Source organism: Camelus dromedarius, chromosome X (assembly GCF_036321535.1).
Source record: "Camelus dromedarius isolate mCamDro1 chromosome X, mCamDro1.pat, whole genome shotgun sequence".
NCBI lineage: Eukaryota > Metazoa > Chordata > Mammalia > Artiodactyla > Camelidae > Camelus > Camelus dromedarius.
The window spans coordinates 34323068-34350844 of NC_087472.1; the positions used below are offsets into that span (position 1 = coordinate 34323068).

A 27777-nucleotide genomic window follows, 5' to 3' on the forward strand; every position below is an offset into this window, starting at 1 on the left:
AAGGAAATGAAGTGACTCTGGTATCCATTATTTGGGGCGCTCTGTAGTTCCACTGCCTGGGGGTGAAGTGAAGCCAGCATTGGCGCTTCAGTTGCTTATCCTAACTCTGTTTAGTCTGGCCGTTGCCCAGCCAGGAGCCAAGTACTTACTGGCCAGTTCCTTCCTGCCTCCATAGTATAACGAAGTGCTGAGCTGGGCAGCACTCCCAGTGCTCCTGGGTCTGTCTGGGAGCAAGCAAGCGGCAACCTCATGCAGGGGCCATGTGAGGTCAGAGGGGAGGGGCCCGCATGCCTGAGCTTGCATTGAATTGGCTGCTCTTTGACACACCACTTCCATGGATGGCCAATCATGGAGCCACAGCATCCTTGCTCTTTTTTCCCCAGCTGCACTTGTCCTTGTGAAAGCCACAGAGCTTCCCGCCACAAAGTGAGCTGGGGAGAGAAGTCCCTTCCCTCCCCCGCCCCACACCCAGCTTAAAAGGCCTCGGGGAGAGGCATACTGCTCACAGCTCAAGGAGGATGAATGTTTTGCCTCCCAAAGCGAAACGTTTGCCCTTTGGGGAGAAGTCCGCGGAAGACCAGTTAGGGAGAAATGACACCAAATAGATGGTCGACCAAGGAGGCTTTGCTGAAATAGCCGAGGGTGTAGGTAATCATGGAAATAACCCTAGGCGGGAAAATTCTCACCAGGCCTCCCTTGCTCGTCAGCACTGGTGCCCACATACACTGGCCAGCCAAAGTGACTTCTGCCATCTCCCCTCCCTGGGCTCTGGCAGGTCGGGCCTCTTCTCACTACCTACCCATCTGCTGTGGGAGTACCCTTCCTTGGGCCAGAGAGGCATTGAAAGGTGGATTGAAAAAGGTCAGGGAATCTTTTCTTGAAGTAGAGCTGATTTACAACCTTATGTAAGTTTCAGGTGAACAACATAGTGAGTCAATATTTTTGTAGATTAGGATCCATTTAAAGTTATTGTAGAATATTAGCTATATTCCCTGTGCTGTGCCATATATCCTTGTAGCTTATTTTGTTTAATTTTTAATTTTTTTAATGGAGTTATTGTGGACTGAACCCAGGAACTCACGCATGCTAAGCATGCGCTCTACCACTGAGCTCTACCCTACCCCTGCAGCTTATTTATTTTATACATAGTAGTTAGTGCTTCTTAATCCCCTACCCCGTCATACTCCTACTTGCTCCCCACTGGTTACCTCTAGTTTGTTCCCTGTATCTATGAGTCTGCTTCTGTTTAATCCTGGTTCTTTCATTAACAGGTGGGATAACCTCTCCCTACGTCTATTTTCCCATGAAGAGAATGGTGGGTCCTAGGAAATGCTCTCCCAGTTCCTTTCCCGGTGGGACATGCTAGGAGTCTAATAGCTGCTGTGCACCAGATACCAGACCAAGCGTTTGCCATTCTTCATCTCATTTAATCCCCACAATAATGCCTGTGACATAGATACTACTATGCCCCACCTCCCCCCACTTTACAGATGAGGAAAATGAGGCTCAGAGAGGTTAAGTGCCTTACCCAAGAATGCACAGCTGGCAAAGGGGAGAGCCAGGATCTAAATTCAGATGTGTCTGATCCCACACCCCACACTTGTAACTACTTCCTTAAGCAGTGACTTCACAGGCTCTCCACTGTCCAAATTGCCCTTGAAGCCCTGACAAGTTGGGAAGGCCCAAGGAAGAAGAAAATGACCTTGCCTCCCATCTTACATTTTGTGTGCCAGTCTGACATGTTGGTAGAGGCAGGTGGACACTTTGCTACTGTGAGCTGAGGGGTCAGGAGAAAGCCTCTTTCAATTAGTTCCTGGCAATGGTGCGATGGTTGGGAATCCTGGGTGCCCAGGGAGAAACAGGAGGGCACTGCCAGCTGGGAAAGTTGGCAGGAGGAATGCCTCATGAGGGTATGACTTACTTTATAGCTTTAGATCCCTGCCCTGGGCTCTGGGATGTCTGACAAATATTGGACAGGTTCACAGGTCTATACCCTAATGATATTAATGAGGGCAGGGGAGCCTAGTGAAAATTTAATAGATGAGTATAAAAAGTTTCACAGACTCTGTCTGCAGAAGTTCTTTTGAAGGTCTGCACAAAGCCGCAAGGGCTGCTTGGAACTCTTCATCCAAGGAAATTATTAACCTTCCTCATTTCTGGAGAACGTTGCAATCTGTTTATTAAATGCCTAAATTAAAGGGAGAGGATACAGTGCAGTTTGGGGTTTTCCATCATAATTCATCTGAGGCTCTCAGGGAAATTCGAGCCTGGGGCTGACTGGGCTTCCTGACCACTTCCTGCTCCCAGGCTCCCTTCAACCCTGTGTCTCTAATAAATTCAGGTTGTTCAGAGTTCAGCTCTCGTTAACCCTCTGAAGTCTGGGTGGATAAATCACAATGAAAGTCCATGAACCACTTAATGCACATCAAAGATTGGCCAAGGAAGCGGTTGTTCCAGCATAGATGCTTCTATTGTAAGGATCAAATGAGATGATGCACGCGCACGTGCATGTGCGTGCGTGTGTGTGTGTGTGTGTGTTTGTGTGTGTGTATGTGTATGTGAAAGCACTCTGTGATCCTCAAAGCACAATAAATTACTTTTATTATTATTTGTCTCAATAAGATGGTTTGTTTATTTACAGGATGGATGCCTGTCCTCATTAGGTACCTTTGAACAAACCAGATTGGTACTTGTTGAGCCTGGAAAAGTACTAAACTTTCCTTGTAATTCTTCCTGTGTTCCTCTAATTGACATCTGATTAAGAACCTTCTGAGAGGCCTGTAGCCTTGTGCACGTGGAGCCCGTGTCATTTGCTGATTGTTTCTCCTCCAACAAGAATGGGAAAGGCAGAAGATGCAAGAGCATCACCAGCAATGCAGGGCGGGGGTTTGTCCATCGCTGCACCCAGGAGAAGTCTCAAAGGGCAAGATGGTGTGCTGAGTGGCTGAATGGCCTTGGTGTTATTTGGGATGGATCAGTCACAAAGACAGGTCAGCTAGGAAATGGAGCTACTGTCCTGAGAAACCCCCTTCCAAAAATGCCTGAGGGGACTCTCATCCAGTACTGGTGGAAAAGAAAATGGATACCACCCTTTGGAGGGGAATTTGACAGTATCTCACAAAATTATATACGCATTTACCTTTTGACTCACCAATCCCACCTTTAGGGATTTACCCTGACGGTACGCCTCCAATAATATGGAAATGCACATGCACAAGGTTATTCATTACGGCATTGTTTCTAATCACAACATATTTGAAGTTACCTGAGTGTCCATACATAAGAGAGTGGGTGCATAGGCTTTGGAGTACCATGCTGCTGTAAAAAAGGAGAAGGATGCTCTCCATAAACTGATAGGGAGTGATTTCTAGAATATGTTGGTAAGTAAAAAGAGCCAAACACACACAAAAAAGTATCTGTAGTATGCTCCCTTTTGTGTAATAAGAAGAAGTAAGAAATTATAGATGCATCTGCTCATTTGTACAGAGAGAAACACAAGAAGAATAAGCCAGAAATGAATAGAATTTGTTACCTATGGAGTGGGTGGGAATAATGCATATTAGATGCTTCACAGGCACTTCCTGGTAATGACTGACAGAGGCTGTAGAGGACACAGTGGAGAGAATGGTAGATTCAGCCTGGAGTAAGGGAAGTTTTCTCTTGCTGTCTTGAAACATACAAATGTGGTCACCTGGTTGACTGGCCATTATGGGAGATCATTCCAGGCAGAGGGATGAGTTATGAGCAAAGATCCAGGAAGGGGAGAGAACCTGGTATGTAAAGTGGCTGGGGCATTGGGTGGAAGGGGGGACTATTGTGAGAAAAGCTGGATAGGGCGGGCATGAACCAGAATGTGGACTTCCTTTTACACAATAGTAGGGAGCTTGAATTTTATTCTAAGTAAGATGAGAAGCCATTGGAGTATTTTGAGCAGAGGATTACATGGGTCGGTTTATGCTGCATCAGTCCCTCCAGCTATAATGTTGGGTATGGACTGAAGAGGGGAGAGTGTAGAAGCAGGGCAGCCATTTCAGGGGCTAGTGCAGCTGTCCAGGTGAGAGAGGATTGTGACTTGGACCAAGATGGTAGTGGTGGGAAGGAGTGGTCATGTTCTGAATATATTTTGAAGGGGCAGCTGGCGGGACAAATCTATGGATTGGGAGTGGGGGAGGGTAAAGGAGAAAGAGGAATGTAGGATAACTCCCGGACACCTGGCTGAAGTGACTGGGCTCTGCTGGAGCCATGCAGCAAGATGCGGAACACAGCAGAAGGAGGAGAATTTGTGGGGAAATGTGATGAGTCATCTTGGATGTGCCGAGTGTGAGGTGTCAGTGGGACACCAACCAGTAAGGGTCTAGGGCTCTGGGGAACCATCCAGGCTGGGGCCAGAGATGTGGAACTATATAGATGGAGGTTGAAAAGATGAGACTAAAATGGGAGAGTATTACAGTGAGTAGAGAAGAGAAGAGGTCGGAGGGCAGAGTCCTGGGGAACGCTAACATGAAAGAAAACCTCGTCAAGGTGGCTAAAAAGGCATCATAATAGACATAGCAGGAGAAGGAGAAGAGAGGAAGGCCCTGGAGACCCAGGGGAAGAGGGTTGAAGGGGACCATGCTCAGCAGTGCCCAGGGCTACAGGGGGGCCCTAAGACAGGAACTACAAAGTGTCCATTGGATCTGGCTTTCACTTCTGATCTCTGAGCACATAGGGTGGCCGGGGCAGGTGAAGCCAAACTACAAGGACTTCGGAGTGAGCGAAAGTGAGGAAGTGGCCAGTGAGCGGGACTCTTTTTCAAGGATCTTTGACTGTGAAGGGAAGGAGTGAGGTGGGATGGCAGCTGGGGGGTGGGGGGTGAAAGTTTGGAGGAGAGTCATTTTTTTAAGGAAGAAACCAGGGAGCCCATTTTAGCTATAGGGTTAGTAGACACACAAGACTGAAAATCCAGAAGAGAAAGGACTTTACCAGTGGAGTCGAGTAGGGGTAGGGATGGGGATAGGGACGTGGGCCTAGATGGCATGGAGAACTCTAAGACTGGGGTTAGGGCTGAGCAGGAAAAGGCTGACCTCTCTCTGAAGGATTCCTTCTCCTGAAATCATTTTCAACGTGAAGGAAGCAGGGAAGATTAAATTATCCACGCATGAATCGGGTCTCTTTGCAAATGTGGAGCATGCAGGCGTAGTCACGTGTTAGTTCAACTAGGACCCTGGGCTTTGGTCATAGGCTTCAGGAGAGGACAATGCTGATGGAGGCACCAGTTGCCCACCATGAACCACAGATGGTGCACTTCAGGTGTGTTCGTACAGATTCAAACACAGCCTAACATATGCATGGGAGCCTAGGATATTAATCAAGGTAAAAATTCTCCCTTAAAACAAATTATGAGACTTTACAATGAATAAATAGGACCTAACAAATGGGTTTCCCAGTTGTTCTTTCCTGCTCTAGACTCTGGCCACAAGCTGGAGGGCTAAGAACAGGACAGGGAGAAGGGCTCCAGGCTCCCTTCCTGGCTGTCACCTCTGGGGCCGCCCCAACCCTGAGGGCTCAGCAGAACTTGGGCTAGAAGTGAGGCCTGGGAGTGGCGCTGACCTTTTTGCGAAGCAGAGAGTTTGTGTTCCAAGGGCTAAGGGCTGAGACATTCTGTCCCTTTGCAGACAATGGAGCCAGTTAGCTAGTTCAGAGGTGCTTATGCAAATCATTGTCCAACTGAAAAAAATACGACGTGCTGACCCTTGCCACATGGCGTGATATATATTGGACAGGGAAGCAAAACATTTGGTTTTGGCCCAGGCTCTGCTACAAGCTTACTGTGTGACTTGAGGCAAATACCTTCTGCTCTCTGGGCCTCAGCTGCTGCACCTGCCAAATCAGTAGAGTGGACAGATGATCTCAAAGGGAACTGTCACTCTGACATACTGGGTTTTTTTTTTATTGTTAGAGCAGTTTTAGTCACAGCACAATTAGGCGGAAAGTAGAGTTCCCATATACACCCTGTCCCCCCGAATGCTCAGCCTCCGCCACTATGGACACCCCTGACTAGGATGGGACATTTTTACACCTGATAAACCTACATTGACATGTCCTACATTGACATGTCATTATCACTCAAAGTCCATATCGGTATTACACATATTACGGGTTTTGACAAATGTATCTGCCATCATAGAATAGTTTCACTGCCCTAAAAACCTACTACTAAATACTACAGTCGTTTATCCCTTCCTCCCCTCAACCCCTTGAAGCCACTGACCTTTTTACTGTCTCCATAGTTTTGCCTTTTCCAGAATATCCTATAATTGAAATCATATGGTAGGTAGCTTTTTAAGATTGGCTTCTTTCACTTACTAATAAGAATTTAAAATTCTTCCATGTCTTTCCCTGGCTTGATAGCTCATTTATTTTTAGTATTGAATAATATCCCATTATCTGGATGTACCAGTTTACTTATCCATTCACCTACTGAGGGACATCTTGGTTGCTTCCAAGTTTTGAGAATTATGAATAAAGCTGTTACAAACATCCACGTGCAGATTTTTGTGTGGACATACGTTTTCAACACATTTGGGTAAATACCAAGGAGCATGATTGATGGATCATATGGAGATACATGTTTAGTTTTATAAGAAACTGCCAAACTGTCTTTCAAAGTGGCTGTCCCACTTTGTATTCCCACCAGCAAGGAATGAGAGTTCCTGTTTGTTCCACATCCTCTCTGGCATTCAGTGTTGTCAGTGTTTTGGATTTTGGCCATTCTAATAGGTATGTAATTGTATCTTGTTGCTATTTTAATTTGCAGTTCCCTGATGACATTTGATGTTGAACATCTTTTCATAAAGTTACTTGCCATCTGTATGGTGTCTGTTCAGGTGAGATGTCTCTTCAGGTCTTTGGTTCATTTTAAAATCAGGTTGTTCATTTTCTTATTTTTAAAGTATTTTTATTGACATATAGTCAGTTTACAATCTTGTGTCAATTTCTTGTGTACAGCACAATACTTCAGTCATATAAGAACATATGTATGTTCATTTTCATGTTCTTTTTCACCATAGGTTACTATAAGATATTGAATATAGTTCCCTGCACTATACAGTATAGCCTTGTTGTTTATCTATTTCATATATAGTAGTTAGTATCTGCAAATCCCCAACTCCCAACTTTTCCCTCCACCCTCCTTTCTCCCCTGGTAGCCGTAAGTTTTTTTCTATGTCTGTGAGTCTATTTCTGTTTTGTAAAAAGTTCATTTGTGTCATTTTTTTTAGATTCCACATATGAGTGATATCATATGATATTTTTTTCTCCTTCTGAATTATTTCACTTAGTATGATGATCTCCAGGTCCATCCATGTTGCAGCAAATGACATTATTTTATCCTTTTTATGGCTGAGTAGTATTCTATTGTATAAATATACCACAGCTTCTTTATCCAGTCATCTGTCAATGAACATTTCGGTTGTTTCCATGTCTTGGCTATTGTAAATAGTGCTGCTATGAATATTGGAGTGCATGTGTCTTTTTGAATTAAGGTTACCTCTGGATATATACCCAGGAGTGGGATTGTTGGATCATATGGTAAGTTTATTTTTTGTTTTTTGAGGAATCTCCATTCTGTTTTCCAAAACAGCTGTACCAAACTACATTCCCACCAACAGTGTAGGAGGGTTGCCTTTTCTCCATAGCCTCTCCAGTATTTATTGTTTCTGGACTTTTGAATGATGGTGTTCATTTTCTTATTATTAAGTTTTAAGAGTTCATTGTCTATTTTGGACAACAGTCCTTTATCAGATGTGTCTTTTGCAAATAATGTCTCCCAGTCCCAGACGATGGCCTGTCTTCTCATTCTCTTGACAGTATCTTTCACAGAGCAGATGTTTTGATTGTGCCTTTGGTGTTGTATCTAAAAAGTTAGTGCTGAACCTAAGGTCATCTAGATTTTCACCTGTGCTTACTTCTAGAACTGAATATTGCCATAGCTTTACATTTTACACTTACATGTCAAGTCAGAGGACTGACACTATCTGATTTTAGGACATACTATAAAGCTGCAGTAATCAGGATCTGTGTCTAAATTCATTTTCTTTTGTATGTGGATGGCTAGTTGTTTGAGTACCATTTGTTGAAGAGACTACCTTTGCTCTGCTGTGTTGCCTTTGCTCCTTTGTTAAAGATAAGTTGAGCATATTTATTTGAGTCTGTTTATGGGGCTCTCTTTTCTGTTACACTGATCTCTTGGTGTATTCTTTCACCAATACCATACTGCCCTGATTACTTTAGCTTTATAGTAAGTCTTAGAATCAGATAGTATCAGTGTCTTACTTTGTTTCTTCTTCCATATTGAGTTGCCCCAGAGTTTGCAATATACATTTACAACTAATCCAAGTTAACTTTCAAATAATACACCAGTCCATGGAGAGTGCAAATACATTAAAATAATGAAATATCCTAATCATCCCTCGCGTCCCTTGTATCATTGTTATCATTTGTTTCACTTACACATAAGCATACATAATCAAATACATTACTGCTATTATTATTTTAAACAAATGATTATTTGTTAGATCAAGTAAGAATAAGAAAAAAGTTTTTATTTTACCTTAATTTATTCATTCTCTGATAGTCTTCCTTTCTTCATGTAGATCCAAGTTTCTAATCTGTATTATTTTCCTTGTCACTGAAGAGCTTTTAACATTTCTTGCAACATAGGTCTACTGGCAACAAATTCCTTCCATTTGCATTTGAGGAAAATCTTTATTTCTCCTTCACTTCTGAAGGATAATTTTACAGGGTACAGAATTCTACGTTGGTGCCTTCTTTCTCTCAACACTTTAAATATTTCACTCCAATCTCTTTTCGCACACATGTTTTCTGAGGAGAAGTTACATATAATCCTTACTTATTGATCCTCTATAGGTAAGGTTTTTTTCTTTCTCTTTGATTTTTTGAAGTTTGAATATGATATGCCCTTGTGTAGTTTCTTTAGCATTTATGCACTTGGTGTTCTCTGATTTTCCTGGATCTGTTGTTTGGTGTCTGACATTAATTTGGGGGAAATTCTCAATCATTATTGCTTCAAACATTTCTTCCAGTCTTTCCTCTCTTTGGTTTCCTTCTGGTATTACCACTACACATGTATACATACATAGATACATACGCAGATATACATGTATGTCACACCTTTTGTAGTTTTCCCACAGTTCTTGGCTGTTCTGTTGTGGTTTTATTTTTCACTCTTTTCTCTTTGCTTTTTAGTTCTGGAAATTTCTATTGTCATTTCCTCAAGCTCAGAAAGTCCTTCTGCAGCTGTGTCCAGTCTACTAATGAGCCCATGCAAGGCATTCTTCATTTCTGTCACAGGGTGTTTGATCTCTAGTGCTTCTTTTTCATTCTCTCTTAGACTTTCCATCTCTCTGCTTACATGAGCCATGTGTTCTTGCATATTGTCTACTTTATCCATTAAAGCCCTTAACATAGTATTCATAGCTTTAAAAATTCCTGGTCTGATAATTCCAACATTCCTGCAGTATCTGAGTCTGGTTCTGATGCTTGTTCAGTCTCTTCAAACTGTGTTTTTTGCCTTTTAATATGTTTTGTATTTTTTTGTTGTTGTTGTTGTTGAAAGGGGGACACGATGAACCGGATAAAAGACCACACTAAATCATCCTTTAGTTATGTGGTGGTGAGGTGTGGAGGAGGGGAAGCACTCCATAGTCCTATGATTAGGTCTCAGTCTTTCATGATCCTGTGCCCTTGGGCTGTGACCATCACCAGGGCTTCTCAGTTTTTTCCCCAGCTTCGGTGGGACAGGATGGTTAGAGTTGGCTGGAGTTAGGTAATTCCTTCCCTCAGGTCAGTTAGGCTCTGCTAAAACCCCAGAAGGTTAGGCACTGGTTAATTGGCTTCTCCTGAGGGCAAGTCTTTTTAAGAACAGAATGCTCTGGTGTGTTTATAAATGATTACTTTTTATGCCTCCCCTAGACTGAAGCACAGGGAGTTGTTTTTTCCTCCCCCCCCCCCCCCCAATATTCACTCTAAGTACCAGGTTGAGCTCCTGGAGTTAAAGTTCAAAAAAGTACAGTGGCCTCCCTAGGACTGGTTCCCCTGGGGTTTTTAAATCTCAGGCTTGTCCACACGGAAGCCGCCAGCAATTCTGCAATTACAGTTCAGGTTTTCCTACCCTAGGACTTGTTCCCACAGCTCTCAGCTGTAAGTCTATATCTCCTTGTCTGTCTCTCCAATTTCAGAGACAGCAGTTTGTGACCTCACTTCTCTTATGAATCTAAGCTTTTTGCTTGTTGTTTGATGGAGTAGTGACTTCTCTGCTCCTTATATGCTGGACTGGAAACTGGAAGTTGCTATGGTTTCTGTGTGTTTATTTATGGTTCGTCTCCCTGACTATACTATAAGCTATGTGAGGACAGGAATCTTGTCTGTCTTATTTCTCTTATATCCTCAATGCCTAGCACTGTGCCAGGCACATGGTAAGTACTCAGCACTCAGTGTATGTTCAATGAGAAGATGAAGGACAGGGGCTCAGAAGACCTGGACTGCATGATCTTGGGAGGCAAGTCCCTTCCTCTCTCTTGGCCTTGGCTTCCTCACCCCCTGATGTTGTTCTTGTTTGTTTCTTGACTGTCTGTCTCCCTCTGTTAGATTGCAGGCTCCACAAGATCAAGAACCTCATCCATCAGAGAGCCTGGCCCACAGTAGCTTCTCCGTGAATATTTACTGACCTGATGGATGGATGACTGAATGACTGAATCTACAAAAGGAGGGGATTGGCCTCGGTAATGCAATAGCACAGATTCCTCAGAATTTTCCCTTTCCCATCCCCTAACAGTGTGCCTGTCAGGACTAGTTTTATATACTCCTAAGAGAGCTTAATGCCTCGCTAGGAGAGGACTGGAAATAGGTCACATGGGTTAAGATGATCAGATGTGTATGGAAAAACAAGTGGCCAAAATTTGTAACTCAGCAGCTTCCCCTCGTGTCACCCAGGAGAATGCAGGCTGTGCTCCAACGTGTATGTTTGACAACAATTTGAAACTTGATGTCGAGCCCATCTAAACCACACAGACTGAGATAATGTGACCCAATTACTCGATTTTGCAAGGAAGGGGTTGTATAACTGGGAGAAGAGAATGCAGTTCTTTACCAGTTCTTCCTAAGGGTGAAAAACAGAATGTTCAGCATGTACGGGAAAGGCAGGAGCTATGTTCTGTCTGAAGAATTCTTGCTCACTGGATAGGCAGGATCAGGTGACAAACTTCCATAGCTCGGCCTGGCACCAGTATGGGCTCTGCCCAGAGACAGGAAAAATGTTTCCTTTGAGTCCTAGTTTCCCCCAGCATTCCCCAGTATTGCCCTTATGTCCCATTTCACAGACTTAATGAGGGGAAATTGAAAGTAATTAAACTGTGGGATCTTCAAAGGAAATTCTTGAAGACCAAAGTTCTAAAGAGTCTCTTGCTTTTGGCTAAAAGCAAAATAAACTCATTCTTTGACCATCTGCAAGGCAGAGGCTGCCGAGATGATGTGGATACGTCTGGAGTAAGAAGGAGAAGGGAATCGAGGGAGCAAGCTGTCCTTCTGGGACACTGAATTGTCTCTGTCAGTCTCCATAAGGTTAGCAACCACTCTTCAGCAAGTTTGCAGGCTGTTGAAACAGATCCTGTATTCCTAGGTTTGGGGAACTAGGTGTTATTGGGCAATTTTTGCCCACAAAAATCTTTTAGTGCTGCAAAAAGCTACATTCCCATAGAAAATAATCCCCTCAAATGAACACCTTCTCCGCGCAGCCTGTCTATCTGGAGCGTGAGGTTGGAGGGGGGAAGACAGTGGTGAGTGGTGGGATGAGGCCAGACTGGATGACTTGCAAGGACTCTTGCAGCCCCAAGAGCTGAAGATTCTGTGCTGATGTTCCTTTTACATTTAGCCCAAACTAAGGGGGCCTTCTCTGGAATTTCGACTTGGATATTGGAGCCCCAGATTTTGACCTGGGGCTGCCTGTTTCAGAGACCACTATCCCATTTGCCTCCATAGAGACATTTAAGAGGATAGTCTGGGCTCCCAGTTTCTGGAATCTGTCTGATGAGAGGCCTCTTGGGTCACTTTCTAAGGCCCCCTTGGCTGGAAAATTCTGGGAAAACAGTTCTGCAGCAGCAGAGACACCCTCCCCACCATCCCAAGGGTTACTTTGTTTGCTTTGTTCCCAGGGCATAAGGCCACACCTTCCAGCCATCTCTGGCCCATTGGAGCTGGTACATTCCCTTATGTGGAAGTCAGTGGGCACAGACCATTTTATGATGCAGTTTTCTATGTTTTCTTCCTCTTTTTCTTTTTCTCCTTCCCTCTCACATTCAATACATACAAACACATGAAGAAGAAAAGGCTGGTTGCTTATTCCAACATCTATTCTTCTCTTCATTAGAAACAGAAACTTATTAGCAATGGGGAGAGAAAGGGGAAGGGCAAGATGGGGTAGGGGATTAAGAGGTACAAACTACTATGTATGAAATAAGTAAGTTACAAGGATATATTGTACAACACAGGGAAGTAGCCATTATTTTGTAATAACTTTAAATGGAGTATAATCTATAAAATATTGAATCACTTTTTTTACACCTGAAACTAATAAAATATTATTACTCAACTATACTTCAATTAAAAAAAAACCCACAAAACAGAAACTTACATCTCTTTGGGGATGGCCATGTACTCAGTTAAAGAAAGCCTGTCTTAGGAGGAGTGTCCAGACCAAGTTCTGACCAGTGAGATGTAAGCAGAAGTGTTGTATGGTATTTCTGGGAAGCTTCCTCAAAAGGAAGTGGTGATTTTTCTTCTCCTTCCTCCTTTCTGTTGTCTGGATTGTAGGCACAATGGCTGGAGCTTGAGCAGCCATCATGGACCATGAGGCAACGTGCTATAAATATGGTGGAGCAGCAACTTGGAAGACATTTGGGTCTCTGGTGACTTTAGTCACCCTATCAACCCTGGACTGCCTACCTTCAGACTTTTCTTATGGGATAGATAAATAAACATCTATGTCTTTAAGGCAACTATTATTGTTTTTTCTGTTATTGCAACCAGAGCTAATCCTAACTAATACTATACCCACTCCCTAAGATGGGACTGTAGCTTGACAAGTAGCTTCATGCAATGGGGTGAAGTTTTACAGGTTAAAATGTGGATGTGGAGAAAAGTGAGCGTTTAGACTATCTTAAGGGATTTCCCTAGGCAAGATGTATGGGAGTACCACTAGGCTGTATGCAGTTTCCCTCCACAGTTAGCCCCATGAGAACCTACATCACAGTCTCAGATTTGTCAAAGTAACCTCAGTGACTAGCCCAGCACCTGACACATAGGACAGGCTCAATTAAAATTTGTTGGAAGAATAAACAGTTTGTGGCTTTCATAACTGACATAATCAACAGGCCAATTTACTTGCATTATTTGAAAGAATTTGGGAAAGCTCCCCCCTTGTCCCCAACCAAAATTTCCTTGACCTACCGTCACCTGCTACAACATCTGAAACTGCCATATGTGTGTGTGTGTGTGTGTGTGTGTGTGTGTGTGTGTGTGTGTATTTTTAACTGATCATCATGTGGCAGGTCCTGGGATCAGCTCTGAGGATGTAGTGGTGAGCAAAATAAGTATAAGTCCTGCCTTCCGGGACTTCCAGTGCAGCGAGGCAGACACAACAGTCTATGTGAACTGGTCATTACAATCTAGGGTAAGTGCAATGAAAGAAACAGTCATGGGGAAGCTTCTTTGGAGAAGGTTAGGGGTAAAAGCCTGTCAGGGGAAGGGAGACAGCTGAAGGATAGGAACAAAAAGGCATGCAAAGAGTCAGGTGGCAGAGCTGATGGGAGCTTTCTGGACTGAGGGAACTGCATGCACAAAGGCCCCAAGGTGTGTTTCAGGAATGAAAGATGCTCAGGGGGCGTGACATGCATAAAGACCGGAGGTGTCATCAGAGGCCAGATCACGTAGGAACTTGTAGGCCATGCAAAGGAGTTTGGACTTTATTCTAAGTGCAATGATAAGCCTCTGATAAGGTTAAAGCAAAGGAGCACTAGGATCTAGTTTTGCATTAAGAAAGTCACTCTGGCCACTGTGTGGAACTGGACAAGGGCCAGTATGCCAGCCGGCAGTCCAGTGCATGAAACTTTTGCCTCCATGTGAGAGATGAGGGTAGCTTAGACCAGGTAGTGGTAACAGGGCTGGAAAGAAGTAGAGGGATTCAGGGTGTGTTCCGAAGGTAGAGTGGACCACACCTGGCAACAGATTAGATGTGAGAGCTGAGGGGGAGGGAGGAATCAAGGGTCTGCTTTGAGCAGCTCTGTGGATGGTGGTGCCTTATACTGAAGTCAGATACACTGGGGGAGGTGGGAGTCAATACTTTGATTTTGATCACATAGATATTGATGTACTTGTGAAACATACATATGGAGCTGTCAAGGAGACAGCTGAATATTTGAGACTGGAGCTCAGGGGAACGCTTAGGACTGGCAATATAAATTTGAGAGTCATTAGCGTGGGGAAGTTACTTAGGACCTTGGGAATAGACGGAATCCTCCAGAGGGAGAGAGTAGGGTAGAGCCAAGCCCAGAGACACTCCAACAGTTTAGAAGAGGAGAAGCCTGCAAATGTGGCTGAGAAGGGGCCGTAGGGTTATTTGTATAAGGCCTGTCATCCCCAGCAGAATGTTTTAGACTTTGAGGAGACTGATAAATAGCACCTCTTTTCTTCCTCCTGAAATCAGAATCAATCCAGAGAGACATACATGAGTCAGACAGGAGGTAAGAATATCACCTTTATTAATCATAAAGCTGCCTGGAGAAAGAGTAGAGTTGCCTATAAACAGGCCTGCTGATCTGAGCAGCTGGTCTCACCTGTTGTGTCTGACCTGGCCTGTGCCTAGCAGAGTGCCCGGCACCCAGGAGGTGCCAATGTGTGTTGCACAAATGGATGTCAAGATTGAAAAAATCCTCACAGATCATCCAGAAATCACCTGGGGAGCTTACAGATGCCTGTGCCTGGGTTACAAGCCCACACCAATTTTATCAACATTTCTGGGGATGGAGTTCAGGCACCAGTAGGGCATTAAACTCTTGCCAGGTGATTCCAACATGCAGCCAAGGTTAAAAACTATTGCTGTGGCACAGTTTCTCATTTTACAGATGGGGACACTGAGGCCTAGAGCCAGAGGGTCATCTGTCACTAGTGGGCTCGTCCTTGCCCTGCTGCTGACTGCATGGGTGGCTGCGACAAGTCTGTTTCTCTCTCTGGGCTTCAGTGTCCTCCTCTGGGAAATTAGGAGGTTGGGACAGTTGATCTCTAGAGCCAGATCCAGCCCTAATGGCCTATTACTCTATTCTCTGATCCCAGGTATGACTTAACTCACTGGGACATTGCTTGTCCCTTGAGATACTTCTGAACGATTGTTAGGTTAGTTTTGCACTTGAGATGTCTGGGTTCTGGATTACAAAGGACAGCAAAGAAGAGATGTTTGGGAGAGATCAGGACCCACAGAGCTAGTCTTTGGTGGAGAATTTGTCCTGTTAGTTCTTCGGTGGTGGCAAGAGGAAGTTCACCAGTGGAAAAGAAGCGAAACATCAGAGGAGCTCAGCTGAGGACATTCTAATGGGCTGGTGCTGCCCTCTTTGGCCCTCATTCCTCCTTTCTGCCTTGCCCTGTGCCTACCCTGTCCAAGTCATCTCTTTTTCATTCCTTTCCTGCCCTATCTGCATTAGTCTCAGGTCTTTCGAAGGCGAGCCTATTCCGTCTGCCTACCCAAAGCATCCTCCATGCTACCCGCCCACCTCCCTCCCATGGGAGTTTGGTGACCCAGAAGTGTGTTGGCACAATAGAGGCAACCAGAAGAGATTCATAAAATGAGAAAGGAAATAAGGCTGTAGGCAATTCCTTCCTCTAGAAAATGACGTGAGTGTCATGGTGCTGAGTGATGTATTGGTCTTTAAAAGTGGCTATTTCTTCAGTAACTTGATAAGAACTCGGTAGGAGGATGAATAGCATCTGAGGGCTGAGGGGAAACAGGTCCAGAGCAGGGAAGTAGCTGTACAAATCTCACAGCTAGAGGGCTCTTCTTGGCCCAGGGACTCCCTGGGCACCTGGCTTAGAAACCATCCTGGGTGACTGCTTTGTTTTGCAGATTGGGAAACTCGCTGTGATGCCCATGACTTGCCCAAGGTCATACAGCTTGTCAGCCAAAGAGTAGGACAGCAACCCAGGACTCCTGACTCCTCTTCCTAGAATATCTCAGCTGCTACATTCTAGCCTAAAATGACCTTGAGGGACTACTTTAATTTTATAAGCTGTTGGGGCTTGTGGTAAGGACTCTGACGAGGAAATGTCAACAAGAATAGACTAAAGAAATAAATTAATTAAATAAAATGTAAAACGGAAAACAAGAAAAAAAAACAAAACACCCAGAACGAAAAAATAGACAATGCAACCGCAAGTAGGTTACTGTAAGGTGTTTAAGATAAAATTTCTTCTAGTCAGTTTTTCTCTTAAATAAGTGCCTGTTTGATTTTACCTGTTACTTTTGTTGGATAAAGTTTGTATGTTGCATTTTTAAACAAGAAGAAGAAGCAAAAAGGTAAAAGCAGAGAGGAGATTACAAACCTCAGTGTTCCCCGGGGGGCTTTTCTGTCTCTTTCTCTGATACCTCCCAGCCGGCCCTTCCTTCCCCCCTCGCCTCGCCTCACTGTGGGCGGCCTCTGATGCCGGGCTCTGGGCTTTCTGCTCAGCCTCCTCTGCACCCACTTCCTGCGGCGCGAGTCCGCTTGCATCCCTCTAGCTCCCGTGACACGCAGACACACCCGCATCTGGTGCTCTAGCCTCGGACTCCACATTTCTTTCCACAGCTGGTTCTGGGATATTTCCATATGTAAATATGCTTAGCTCAGCCGGAAATCCAAATGGGAATTCGTCTTCCCTCTGCAAATCTGCAAAATTTTCCTACCCGCCTGTCTCCTTCGGTGCTTCCATAGTCTCCCAATCCTCCAGACGAAAACTTGCAGGTCACCAGAGGCTGGGGAGAGGTGGGAATCGGGAGTTGATGTCTAATGGGTCCAGAGTTTCAGTTTGGGAGGAGGAAAAAGTTCTGGAGATGGATAGTGACAATAGTTGCACAGGAATGTGACTGTACTTCATGCCGCTGGACTGCACACTTAAACATGGTTGCAATGGTACATTTTAGATTATATATACATACATTTTACCACAATGAAAAAGAAGAGAGAACACAAAACTTTCAAGTCATCCTCAACCCATGGCTACTTTGCTTTCTCCTCCCCAACCCACTGTTACCAAGTCATGCTGGTTTTTCACTTAGCAGAGGTTCCTCAAACTTTCATCTCCTCCAGCATCCCCAGGGGAGCTCGTCAGTTATTAATTCCCAACCTCACTCCACTTTTTAATCTAGGGGAAGGGCCTGGATTCTGCATTGTCAACCAACTTCCCAACATAACTGATGTGAGCAGACCACAGACCACACTGGGAGAAACACTGCCCTTCAGCGCCTTTTGGCTTCATCCCTTTGTCTCCTTTCCACGACCCCCTCCCTGCCCCGGCTGGCCTCCATCACCTCACACCTGGATTACCGCAACAGCTGGCCTGCCTTCGGCTAGCCTTTCTCCACTCTAGCCTCTCCAGCTGCTGGGGCCCATCTCCTGCAAATATCTTTGGCATCACATCACTTCCCTGCTCAGAAGCTTACCGTGGCTCCCTCCGACCTATTAGATCCTGGCTCAATTCATTGGGCTGGGGGCCAGTCAAGTCAGTCTCCCGTTCTCCCTCTTTCCTCCTTTCCTGTTTGCTCCCATCCGTCCAGCCTCACTGGTCATTTTCAATCCTCTGTTAGCCCCTCTGTTAGTTTGGGTGGTCTCCTTTCTACCTCCCCCCACCCCACCCCTACAACACCTCTAGTGACTTGGGAATTAAGAAAACTGTTGAGATTCTCTAGTCTGTTTCTCAGCGGATCTGTCTCCCCAACCTTCCCACCCCATCGATGCTCCACCCTACTCGTTTTCTCACCCATAAAACGGGGATCTTAATGGCACATCTGGCTAGATTCGCAGGGAGGATTTTAAAAAGCAATTGGGTGTAAAAGGGCCTAGAACAGTGTCTGGCACAAAGTAAGTGTCGTTTAAGTGTTAGCTATTATTACTTAATCATTGTTATTGTGGCCCCTTCCAACCAGCTCTTCCCCAGAAACCACTTCTGCTTGAAATAGCTAACTGACGGAATTCTCTGTGAAACCTGGCCTCATCTAGCAGAGGTGGTTAAGCATTAAGCATTTGGGTTTCAGCGAGCTGCTCTGCAGGAGACAACCCAAGGAACTGGACTGTCTACAAAGCACTAATTATGTCCATTAATTTCTAACCAACTAGGAGAAAAGGAGGTGAGATTTGAAATGAAGATTTTCCCAGGATAAGTAGGGTGACGTTAGGACCCTTCAAAACACCCTAAGGGATGGTTGGTTGTGCTCTTTATGTCCTATGGTCTTTCTAGAATCCTTCTCTCTACACCCCAGGTCCCAGTGGTCCTTCTTGGAAGTGCCTTCCTATGTGGTATTTCCCAGCCTGGAAGCCCTGCACCCTGCACCCCTGTGGGTCTTGTCTGTAAATAATCTACTACCCACATTTCTGTTCCACTTTTCGAATCCACCTCTATGCTTTTATGGCAAATACGATAAATTCTTTTAAAGGCCCTGCTGAATTCACAGTCACTCTTTGTCATCACGTGTTCTCTCTCTTTCGATGAACACTGGCACACCTCAGAGATACTATGGTTTCAGTCCCAGACCACGGCCATGAAGTGGGTCACATGAATTTTGTGGTTTCCCAGGGCATATCAAAGTTATGTTTACATGATACTGTAGTCTATTAAGTGTGAAATAGCATTATGTCTAAAAAAAAAAGCCCCAATGTCCTTAATTTAAAAACTATTGCTAAAAAATGCTAACCGTCATCTGAGCCTTCAGCAAGTCATAGTAACATCAAAGATAATGGATCGTAGATCATAGTAACAAATATAATAGTGGAAAATGTTTAAAATATCTCAAGAATTACTTAAGTGTGACACAGAGACACAAAGTGAGTAAATGCTATTGGGAAAATGATGCTGATAGATTTGCTTGGTGCAGGGTGGCCAGAAACTTTTAATTTGTTTTAAAAAATGCAGTATTTGCAAAGCGCAATAAAGCGAGGTATGGCTGTACTAAACGTTCAGCTCCTCTTGGGTTGGGGGAGATCTGAGACTAGTTTTGACATTTTAAAAGGGCCCTTGTTGTCACAGAGGCTGTGAACCACTGCTCCATGGGATCAGTGGGAGCTGTGCAAGTAGCACTGAGCTCTCTGGCTCTCAGTTTTCTTGTCTGCTAAACGGAGGTAAATCATAAGTGCTTCTTCTAAGGGCGGGAAACACTGATGTGCGGGGTGGGCTGGCTGCATGAGGATCCACTGAGATGACAGAAAGGAGGTTTCTGGGAGAGGGGGCATGTCCAGGCAGGGGGTATTACGGCTGCTATTCTTCTGGTTCTTTTCCTGGTTCTGGGTCCAGCTGGACCAGCTGAGCCCCGAACCCCAAAGCCCACCTGGGAAGGTCTTCCCTGGAGCAGTGTGTTCTTTTGCCCCACCCCCACCCCGCCCCTATTTGGTTTTCTGTGAAACAACAAGAACTGCTCCTCCGTGTGACTAACAAACAGCCACAAAGTTCCTCTTATCTAGTCTAGCAACCGCTGTGGCCTCAGAAGTTGCAGTGTTTGTCTCTGTTTAGTCACGGTTGCCTAGGAAACGAAGTTGTTCTCTCTTTCCCACTGTGTGACTGTGGGTATGTTTTTTCCCCTTTCTTGTAGGGAAGGGCTGGATGACCAGAGAGGGCTGTGTGCTTGCTGGGCCATCTTCTTAGTTTCCTTTTTTCATCTGTTTGTTCTTGTTGGGCTGGAAATCTGGGCGTGGGAAGTCTGCAGATGAGCTGGAGTCAAAAAGTCCCTCAGCTCTTCTTGAAAGTGGGTGGGGATGGAAGTAAGTGGGAACTGGGGAGAGCCGGCTTGGGTTGGGGCAAGGAGTGGGGGAAGATGGGGGAGTGGCTGCCTAATCCAAAATTTGTATCCATTCCAGCAGCTATGAAATCTGCACAGCTACGAAATGGAGCTAGTGGGCAGGTGTCGACAATGAGGTTGGTATCATGAGTAGTGAAGTTAGGAGCAGGGAGGGAAATTGGGATTTGAGAGGCCAGTCAGCAGGGGTTGGTAACATTCTGAAGAAGAGTTTTAGTGATTCGAAACAAACAGGCCAACATCTATGACCTTGGCAGAGAAGAAAGCCTAACATTCTGAATATATTTAGGCAGTGACAGGTGCAAGGGAGGGGGCCAAGACCTCTTGGTCCTTGAGGTTTGTGGCTCAGGAAAATCGAGGAGTTCTGTTAGATTTCAAATGACAAAGGGGTAGGCATATATGCTATAAGAAGCTGATAGTGAATGGAATCACTCATGTAGGGGTGCCAGTCTCCCATGGGGACCCTGGGGGCTTAGAACACAGCTCAGAGCCCATGGCGGCTCCAGGTGAGGGCATGGTGGGGGAAACAGTGACTCAGAGAAATGGCCAGACTCCAGATGCCAGAGACATGGGCCTGGGCAAAGGATGATGGGTGAGGATGACCCCCAAAGACAAGCAGAGGAGGAAGTGGAGTCAGGATCCTTAGACTTGGCCCTGCCCATGAGGCTGGTGGTTTTGTGAGTGACATTTCAACAGTGACAAGTGGAACAGGAGGGCCTGAGAGCATCTTTCTTTGGGGGAGAGGGCTGGGGTTTGGACTACCACATACATTCTGTGTCCTTTCCTCACTAGGGGCCCTCTTAGCTCCTTTGCCAATGTCAGAGGTCTCCTGTGGATTGGGATTAAGGAGAACACACTGAGTAATCCGGGTGATGATTTTGAAGAGGGAAGAGCCCTGCTTGTGTTTATTTGATTCCTCACTTCTTGCTCCCTTACATGAATCTCCTGACCTCTTCTTTCAGGCCTTCTTGGGAGTACCCTTCCTCCCAAATCACCCCTCAAGCCGAAGTTGTGTGTTAGTATTCACCTTGCCACTCACTCTGAAGCTGTTATGTGAAAGTAGGAGCAGGGCAGAGCGGGCTGGATGGAGGGTTGAGTCCCAATTCGCCATACCAGCTGTGTGACTTTGGGCAAGTGACTTAAACTGGCTGAGTCTCAGCCTCCTCACCCATACAATAGGCATATTGTGATGGTTATGCAAGATGGCGGCTGTAGGTCAGGCCTGCCACTCACAGGGGTGTTCAGGAACAGACGGTGAGTCAGAGAAATGGCGCCTCTGACCACAGGAGGGGCCCCTACCACCCACTCCGATTTAAAAGCAGTCAGACGCCAGGTTTATTTTTAGAAAAAAAAAAGAGCAAAGTTTATTGAAATTTCAAGCTACATTTGAAAAATCAAAATCCAAATCCTGGAGACATGACATCAGGATAAGGTGTCAGAAAGTGGAAAGTGTTCACTGCCACAGAACTCCTTCGAGACAAGCTCCCTGAGCACATCACCCAGGCACTGTCGGGTCAAAGCCATTCCGTTGTCCATCCCTGGTCCACAAGAGGACTCCAGCAAGCTAAGTGTTCTGTTCACTTGAAAGTTTTCCACAAATATTTTATAAAAAAAAGTTTTTGAATGACAATGTGAAGGCCCAACTGATCTTCTTTCAACCCCATTCTATGTAGTCAGCACCAGTGAATGGTGGGTTTGGCATTCAAAAGAGGACCTCACACGTCTTCAGGGGACAGATGGGGCAAGGGTTGCAGCAGCAAGGCATTCAGAGGCTGGCCTCCTCCCTGCCTTTACTCTTTAGTTTTACTTAATCTAGAGGACAAACTGGATCAACTTGGTAACTGAACACAGTCAAGGAATTAGCCTTAAGAGATAAGGGACCTGTCAATACTCCCAAAGCTGGTTAGGCCCTTCAACACGTAGGTGTATGTGTATATGAATACATCGCTACACTAAGTTACAGATCTAACCCTATGGGTATATATACGCATGTATGGCTATATAGAAAAACTATGCCAATACTAACCAAACAGAACTTTGTAAGCGGTCATCCCAAAGCCGTAATCCCACACTGGGCTGTGCACAAAGCCATGCATTACACCATATTAACCGACAGAAGGCTGACTTGGCTCAATCTCTCCCAACTGTGGCCCTCCCTGCCTTGGCCAGGCAGGGGAGAAGAGAGAGGCTGCCTCTGCTTAACACACAAGTGGCTTCTTCATAGGAACAGTCGTTGTCAGGTGAAGCTCTTCAAGATGTCCATGGAAATGAAAAAACAGACCCCTTATACTTTCTGGAGCAAACTGGTGGCCCGACTGAAACTACTCTTCTCCTTTGCCAGTTGCAGCTAAGTTGCCCAGGCCCTGGGAGCCCCCAGGGCGCTGTGGCGTTAGAGGCTCACTGGCTTGGGGTGACGAGGCCCCATGCAACTCAGCTTCCAGAGACCTGCTCTTTGTCAGGGGTCTGTCACTGGAGTGGACCCAGGTGGCCATGTCCTTGGGACATCTCTTGGCACCAGCTATGCTAGGTGTAAAGTTCTCCACGTGAGATGACGCTTGGGGAGCCAAAAACAAACTGGAAAGAACTAGGTAGAACAAGTTTAGTGGCTCTGCCCACCCTGAGGACAGAGCCACTTACACCGCAGAACCACCTGGGGCCTCGGGTGCTTCTGGGGTTTCGGGAGCTGGCTCCTCGGGGCTCAGACGGGACTGGAACTTCTCCAGCTGCTCTGGGCTCGCCAGGGTCTTCAAGAGAGTGTTCTCACGCTCCAGCTGGGAGTTCTTCTCCACCAGCTCCCGGATCTGCTCCTTCAGGATCTCCACCTCCTCTCTCACAGCATACATCAGATGATTCTTCACCAGATCCTGTCCCAGGAGAGGTCACCACAAAGACATCTGTCACCCACCTCAGGCCCTCTGCAGCACCTTCCCCTGGCCCTCAGGGTGCCGGTGCTGTCCCCCATGCAGCCGACCTCCAGTTTTCTCTCAGTAGCCCGTCAGCACGCTGGCTCCATGGCCCTGGTCCTTCTACCCCTTTCTCTGAAACACTTAAAACCTCGCTTCAGAAGAGCTGTATGATCAGGGCCATGTCTGAGTCAGGAGCCCAGCTGCAAACTACATAGGATTTCCCTTTGTGAATTTCTAATGACATTCAAAGCTGGCCACTTCCAAAGCCTTCTGGGTGAGACTTCTGCTGCTTGGCGGTGGTTTGCTATATCCTCGTTTCCACATAAGGTCCTGCTGCTGGCCTAGATCCCAGGGCACACCTGCAATGCACCCCATACTGTTTGTCTGCTTTACACATCTTCACTGAGAGAATTTAATGGGCTATTTTGGAGTCTCCTCCTCTCCACATGACCCAGCATACTGAGTTGCAGCTGTCCTGCCGCCTGGCAGGACAGGACACTAGCCCTGGGGGAAGGTACAGGATGGCTGCATCTTCTCCGAATTCGGATGACTGCACTGGGGGCAGGGAACTATGTCATTAGGCTCCAGGACACAATAAAGTGGTTGCTAACTGCTGGATGCTCCAACCCCTGCAGCCATTTTAGCTGTTCGGTGGAGTATGACCTCTACCTGGTAAGGAGAGGGAGAAGGGGTGGGGTGCTTTGTTTCCTGTTTCCTCCGAACTCCTGACCCCAGCCCAGGCTCTGCAGAGGCACTGCAGTGCGGTTGCATCCAATGAGCTCTGGCCCCTGCCAACTGCGGGATGCAGACAGAGGTTTGCAAGTGTCTGAGCTCCCTGCCCTGCCACTGGCCAGGCCGGGAGCGGGGTGGGGGCGGGGGCAGAGGTTGCTGCAAAGCCCCGGGATGGGAGAGGGAGGAGGAAAGGAGAGGGCTCAGCAAGGGTGGACTGGAAATGTCCTAAAAGGTGTCATTCTGACGGGACTCCACTTAAAGGCCTCTAAAGGGATAGAAGCAGGCTGTCTGCTTCCTCCAGCTCTTGGCTAAAGGCTTTTGCACCCACCCGCTCACTCCTACCCTGAGCTACAGAAGCAAAAGCCAGGTCTGGGGATGGGAATGACGCGGTGATGCCACTCACCATGGCCTGCTCGATCTTGTTGTCTATGGCCACCACGCTGGCTCCGGAGGCACTGCCAAGACAAAAAGCAAAGCGACCGCGTTACCCACTTGGTTCCACTCTGAGTACCTGGCAGCTGTGGCCAAAGTCCTCCATCTGTCCCAGCTCTCCCTCTCTCCCGCCTCATGGGCTCAGAGTTCCCGGCACTTTGTCCTCAGGTCCCTCTCTGGCCCCTGCAGGAAGCTGCACCTCCCCACCCAGGCTGGCTCCTCGCCGCCGCCACAGCCGCCGCGGCGGCCGCCGCCGCCCAGAGCTCCGCGTGGAGCAGCGCGCGGGTCCCGGGGCGCACGGGCCAGCGTGGCCTGCTCAGCGACAAACAATGGGGGCGCGCGGCCCAGGGAGTCCCCCGCCGCCGGCCCATTCCGGCGCCAGCCCAGAAGATCCCGGGCAAACCTACCGGGCTCCGAAGCTAGCTAGGAATTCCTTCTTGGCTCGGAAGCTTCCGGCCTGCTCCCCAGAGGCGCACGGCGCGCGGCCAGCCCCCTGCCCAACCCGGCCCCGCCGCCCCTCTGCCTCTGGCTGCCTCCGCCTCGGGCTGCGGCAGCTCGTTCTTACGGCGCAGCGGCCGCAGGGACGCTCCGACGGCGGATCCCAGCGCGGCGGTGACCCCCCCTCCCCTCCCTGCGTCCCCTACCCCCGCCCCTTCCCAGGATGCTGCACCGCGGGGAACGGGGACCGGCGGCGCACGGCTCGCTCGGAGATCCCGCTCGCAGCCCAGCCCCCGCCGGCGCCCGGGCTCGGCTGCTGTGGCCGGTGGTTACCTGTTATCCAGCTTAACGGAAACCACATCCCCTCCAAGCAGGGAAGAGAAGAAGGAGATGTTGAAATTGTGCAGCTGATAGACCGCCACCTCCATGGGGGTCTGATACATTTCGGTGTTCATGGCTCGGTCTGCCGGGGAGCTCTGGCCGGGCTGCGGGCTGGGCTGGGCGGGCTGGGCGGCCGCCGGCTGCTGGCGCGCTCCACCGGGCTGGGCTCTGCGCGTCGGGCCCTGGGGCTAGGAGGGGGGCGAAGGCTGCCGAGCGGACCCCAAGCCGGGCGGGCGTTCCAGAGTTGAAGGGAAGTGACTCGAGGGGTGTCACCTAGTGTGTCACAAACTCCACAGCCGCCGGTCCAACCCAGACTCGGAGATATTTCGGCTCCTTCTTCTTTATATAGGAGGAGCCGGCTGCGTCACATGGCGTCAGGGGCCATGCAAATGAGTCCTGTACCGGGCTTTGTGGCCCAGTTAAACCACATCCCCTCCCTGAACCTTAGGCTGGGACTGTAAACAGTTCAGCACTTTCCTATGCCAACTGGCATCTCCAAAGAGGGCTCTGGAGATCGGTAAAAACCAAACTGGAGCTGATTTCTTGGAGAAATGAGAAGTACCAACGCCACAGCAGGAGGTAGGAAGCATTCAGTAGAGGGCAGCGCCCGTTTGAAAAGCTCCTCTTCAGATGTCAGCCAGCATACTCCCATGCGTTCGCCATGCTGTCACATGCCGCCCTCCCTGGACACCCACCCTCGCCATCAGGAGCCTCACTCCTTCCTACCACCTGCCTTCTCAGCCTCTCTCCTGCACACATACTTTGTCACCTGCATGCCCCCTCACCCAGCCAGCTTGCCCACTTAGCTTGCCCCCATCCCCAGCACCTATCTACTCACCTCTTCCTACAGATGTAGCTGTCTGTGTACTGACACATGCACAGATCGGTGACATGCATGGACCAGTTAATTTGTACATGCCAGTGTGCATGGAAGGAGGAGAGAGCGTCCAGGAACTCGGATGAGTTGGGGAGCTTGTACATGGGAGCAGCTAGGGGCCAACAGGGTGACAGAGGGAGGTGGGGAAGAGACAGTAGGGAAGTGGGCACTGCAATGTCCACAAGATTCCAGCCCCTTTCTCTTTGGTCTCAACAACCTATTCTGCAATGCAGAATACATCATCCGGAATCTTATGTCCTTATTTTTAAAAACAAGATTTTGTTACTTTCCTATAAACAGCAAATGACAACAAAACTACAAACCAAGGCTATATACACACCATCCAGGAGAACACCCGCCTGGCGGTGGATCTAGCCATACAGAGTTATGGAGTACTTCACAGAGTCCAAGTCACAAGGGAAATGAGGTGATTGTTGCCTACTAAGAGTTACATATGTTTCCATCCAAATATATATTTTCCTTCCTTTTAGCCTCAAGCTTTAAAAAAAAAAAAAAAAGCTTGAGGTCCTTTTATCCTGCTCTTTCCTAAGTGAGGCCACCTGGTGGACATAAGCAGAATTGCAGCCAGATGGAGCAACCTAGACGGAACAAGGGACAGGTGATGCAACTGGGAGTATTATTTACACCAATTCAGGGCCATACGGAGAACACTGGGTTCCACCACATATAAAATGGTTTGGATGAAGTTAGGGCCAGTACCCATGAATCAGTTTGTGATTCAGGCTGTGGTCCAAAGAAATACCCTAGTGCAATCACGCTATTGGAAAAGTACTGGGGCCTCTTATCAGCAAAGAAGGTAATTATTATTTGCTTCAGGATATTTCTCCTAACCAGGTGCCTGGCACCAATACCCTGGCCAAGGCCCCAGTTAAGCCCAGTCTGAAGGCCTTAATTTTCTCCAGGCTGCCAGTGCAGTTATGTCACCGAAGAACCAACATTTTTCACAATGATGTCAGACTCCCATCAGATCCCCCTGGTGATAATATGTGCACAAGGGCCATTCTATTTGCAAAGGGCTGATAAACAGATCTATGTAAGCGAACCTACTATATTATCCCAGGACAGAGATTTGCTTCACCCCAGTGTTTAGGTGGGAGACAATCCCAATCTCAGGACATTATGTTATCTTCAGGTCACAAGCTTTCTGAACAAGGTGTTCACACTAAGCTGCGTGTAACAGACAGAACAAAGTGCAGACTATATTTATAGTTCATCAAGAACATTAGCTGAGGAAAAAAACCTTCTTAAATCCTGAGCTTAATTGATATTGGAATTTCCTGATATATTAATCTGCCCTCTGTGTCACACAGAGCTTTCTTGGTCCAGGAAGAGCCTCTGAGTTGACCTTTCATTGGCTTGTAAATCTTTCCTAAACTCACAATGGCTACCCACCCCAAGATTCCAAGGAAGATGATGAAAAAGGGAGAGATAAATAAGCTGGGTTGTCAGGGAAAAAAACACCACCAGGAAAACAGGGCATAAGACACAAGAAAAACCGGCTCTTTCAATGGGGACTCCCTTATATGGAGACAGAGGCATAGAAATCCAAGTAGTTTGGAGAGAGAAAAGAGGTGAAGTTTGCTAAGAAGGCTGTGTTTGAATTGTACATTAATTATACTTCAATTAGAAATAAGCTCAGTGTGAGACCCACTGACAATAACAGCTACCATTAAGCGAGCTCCGGCTACGGGCCAGACGTTGTGTTGGTTGAGTCACAAACCCTGTGATGTAGGCAATGTCACTGTCATTTTACAGATGAAGAAACCAAGGGTCTGAGAAACTACCTTGCCCAAGGTGGTGGCACAGCTAATAAATTATACAGCTTGGACTCCAGCCCAGGTCTTTCTGACCTAGAGACCAAGTTGGTTCTTACCACACTTACTAGTGGGGCAGGGAGTAGGTTTGTT

General features: G+C 47.0%; 1 protein-coding gene and 1 long non-coding RNA gene across 4 annotated transcripts in view; one reads left to right on the top strand and one right to left on the bottom strand.

Moving 5' to 3' along the window:
- Nucleotides 1–10125: 10125 nt before the first annotated feature.
- LOC135320199 (uncharacterized) lies at nt 10126–13167 on the top strand. The gene is made up of 3 exons (XR_010379432.1): nt 10126–10200; nt 10648–10781; nt 12868–13167. It is a non-coding gene; the product is annotated as an uncharacterized LOC135320199 (long non-coding RNA).
- An 8250-nt stretch (nt 13168–21417) lies between these two features.
- The window catches only part of TSC22D3 (TSC22 domain family member 3), a 58206-nt gene continuing 51846 nt past the window's right edge, over nt 21418–27777 (bottom strand). The window contains exons 1-3 of one of the 3 annotated variants that reach the window (XM_031445189.2): nt 24925–25302; nt 24125–24176; nt 21418–22947 (exon numbers count right to left, since the gene is read on the bottom strand). In XM_031445189.2, coding sequence (XP_031301049.1) covers nt 22717–22947; nt 24125–24176; nt 24925–25046 — 405 coding nt within the window. In that variant the 5' untranslated portion in view covers nt 25047–25302 and the 3' untranslated portion in view covers nt 21418–22716. Of the gene's footprint in view, nt 22948–24124; nt 24177–24560; nt 24737–24924; nt 25303–27777 lie in introns of those variants that run through there. The other 2 variants (XM_031445191.2, XM_064482913.1) reach the window with 2 other exon arrangements.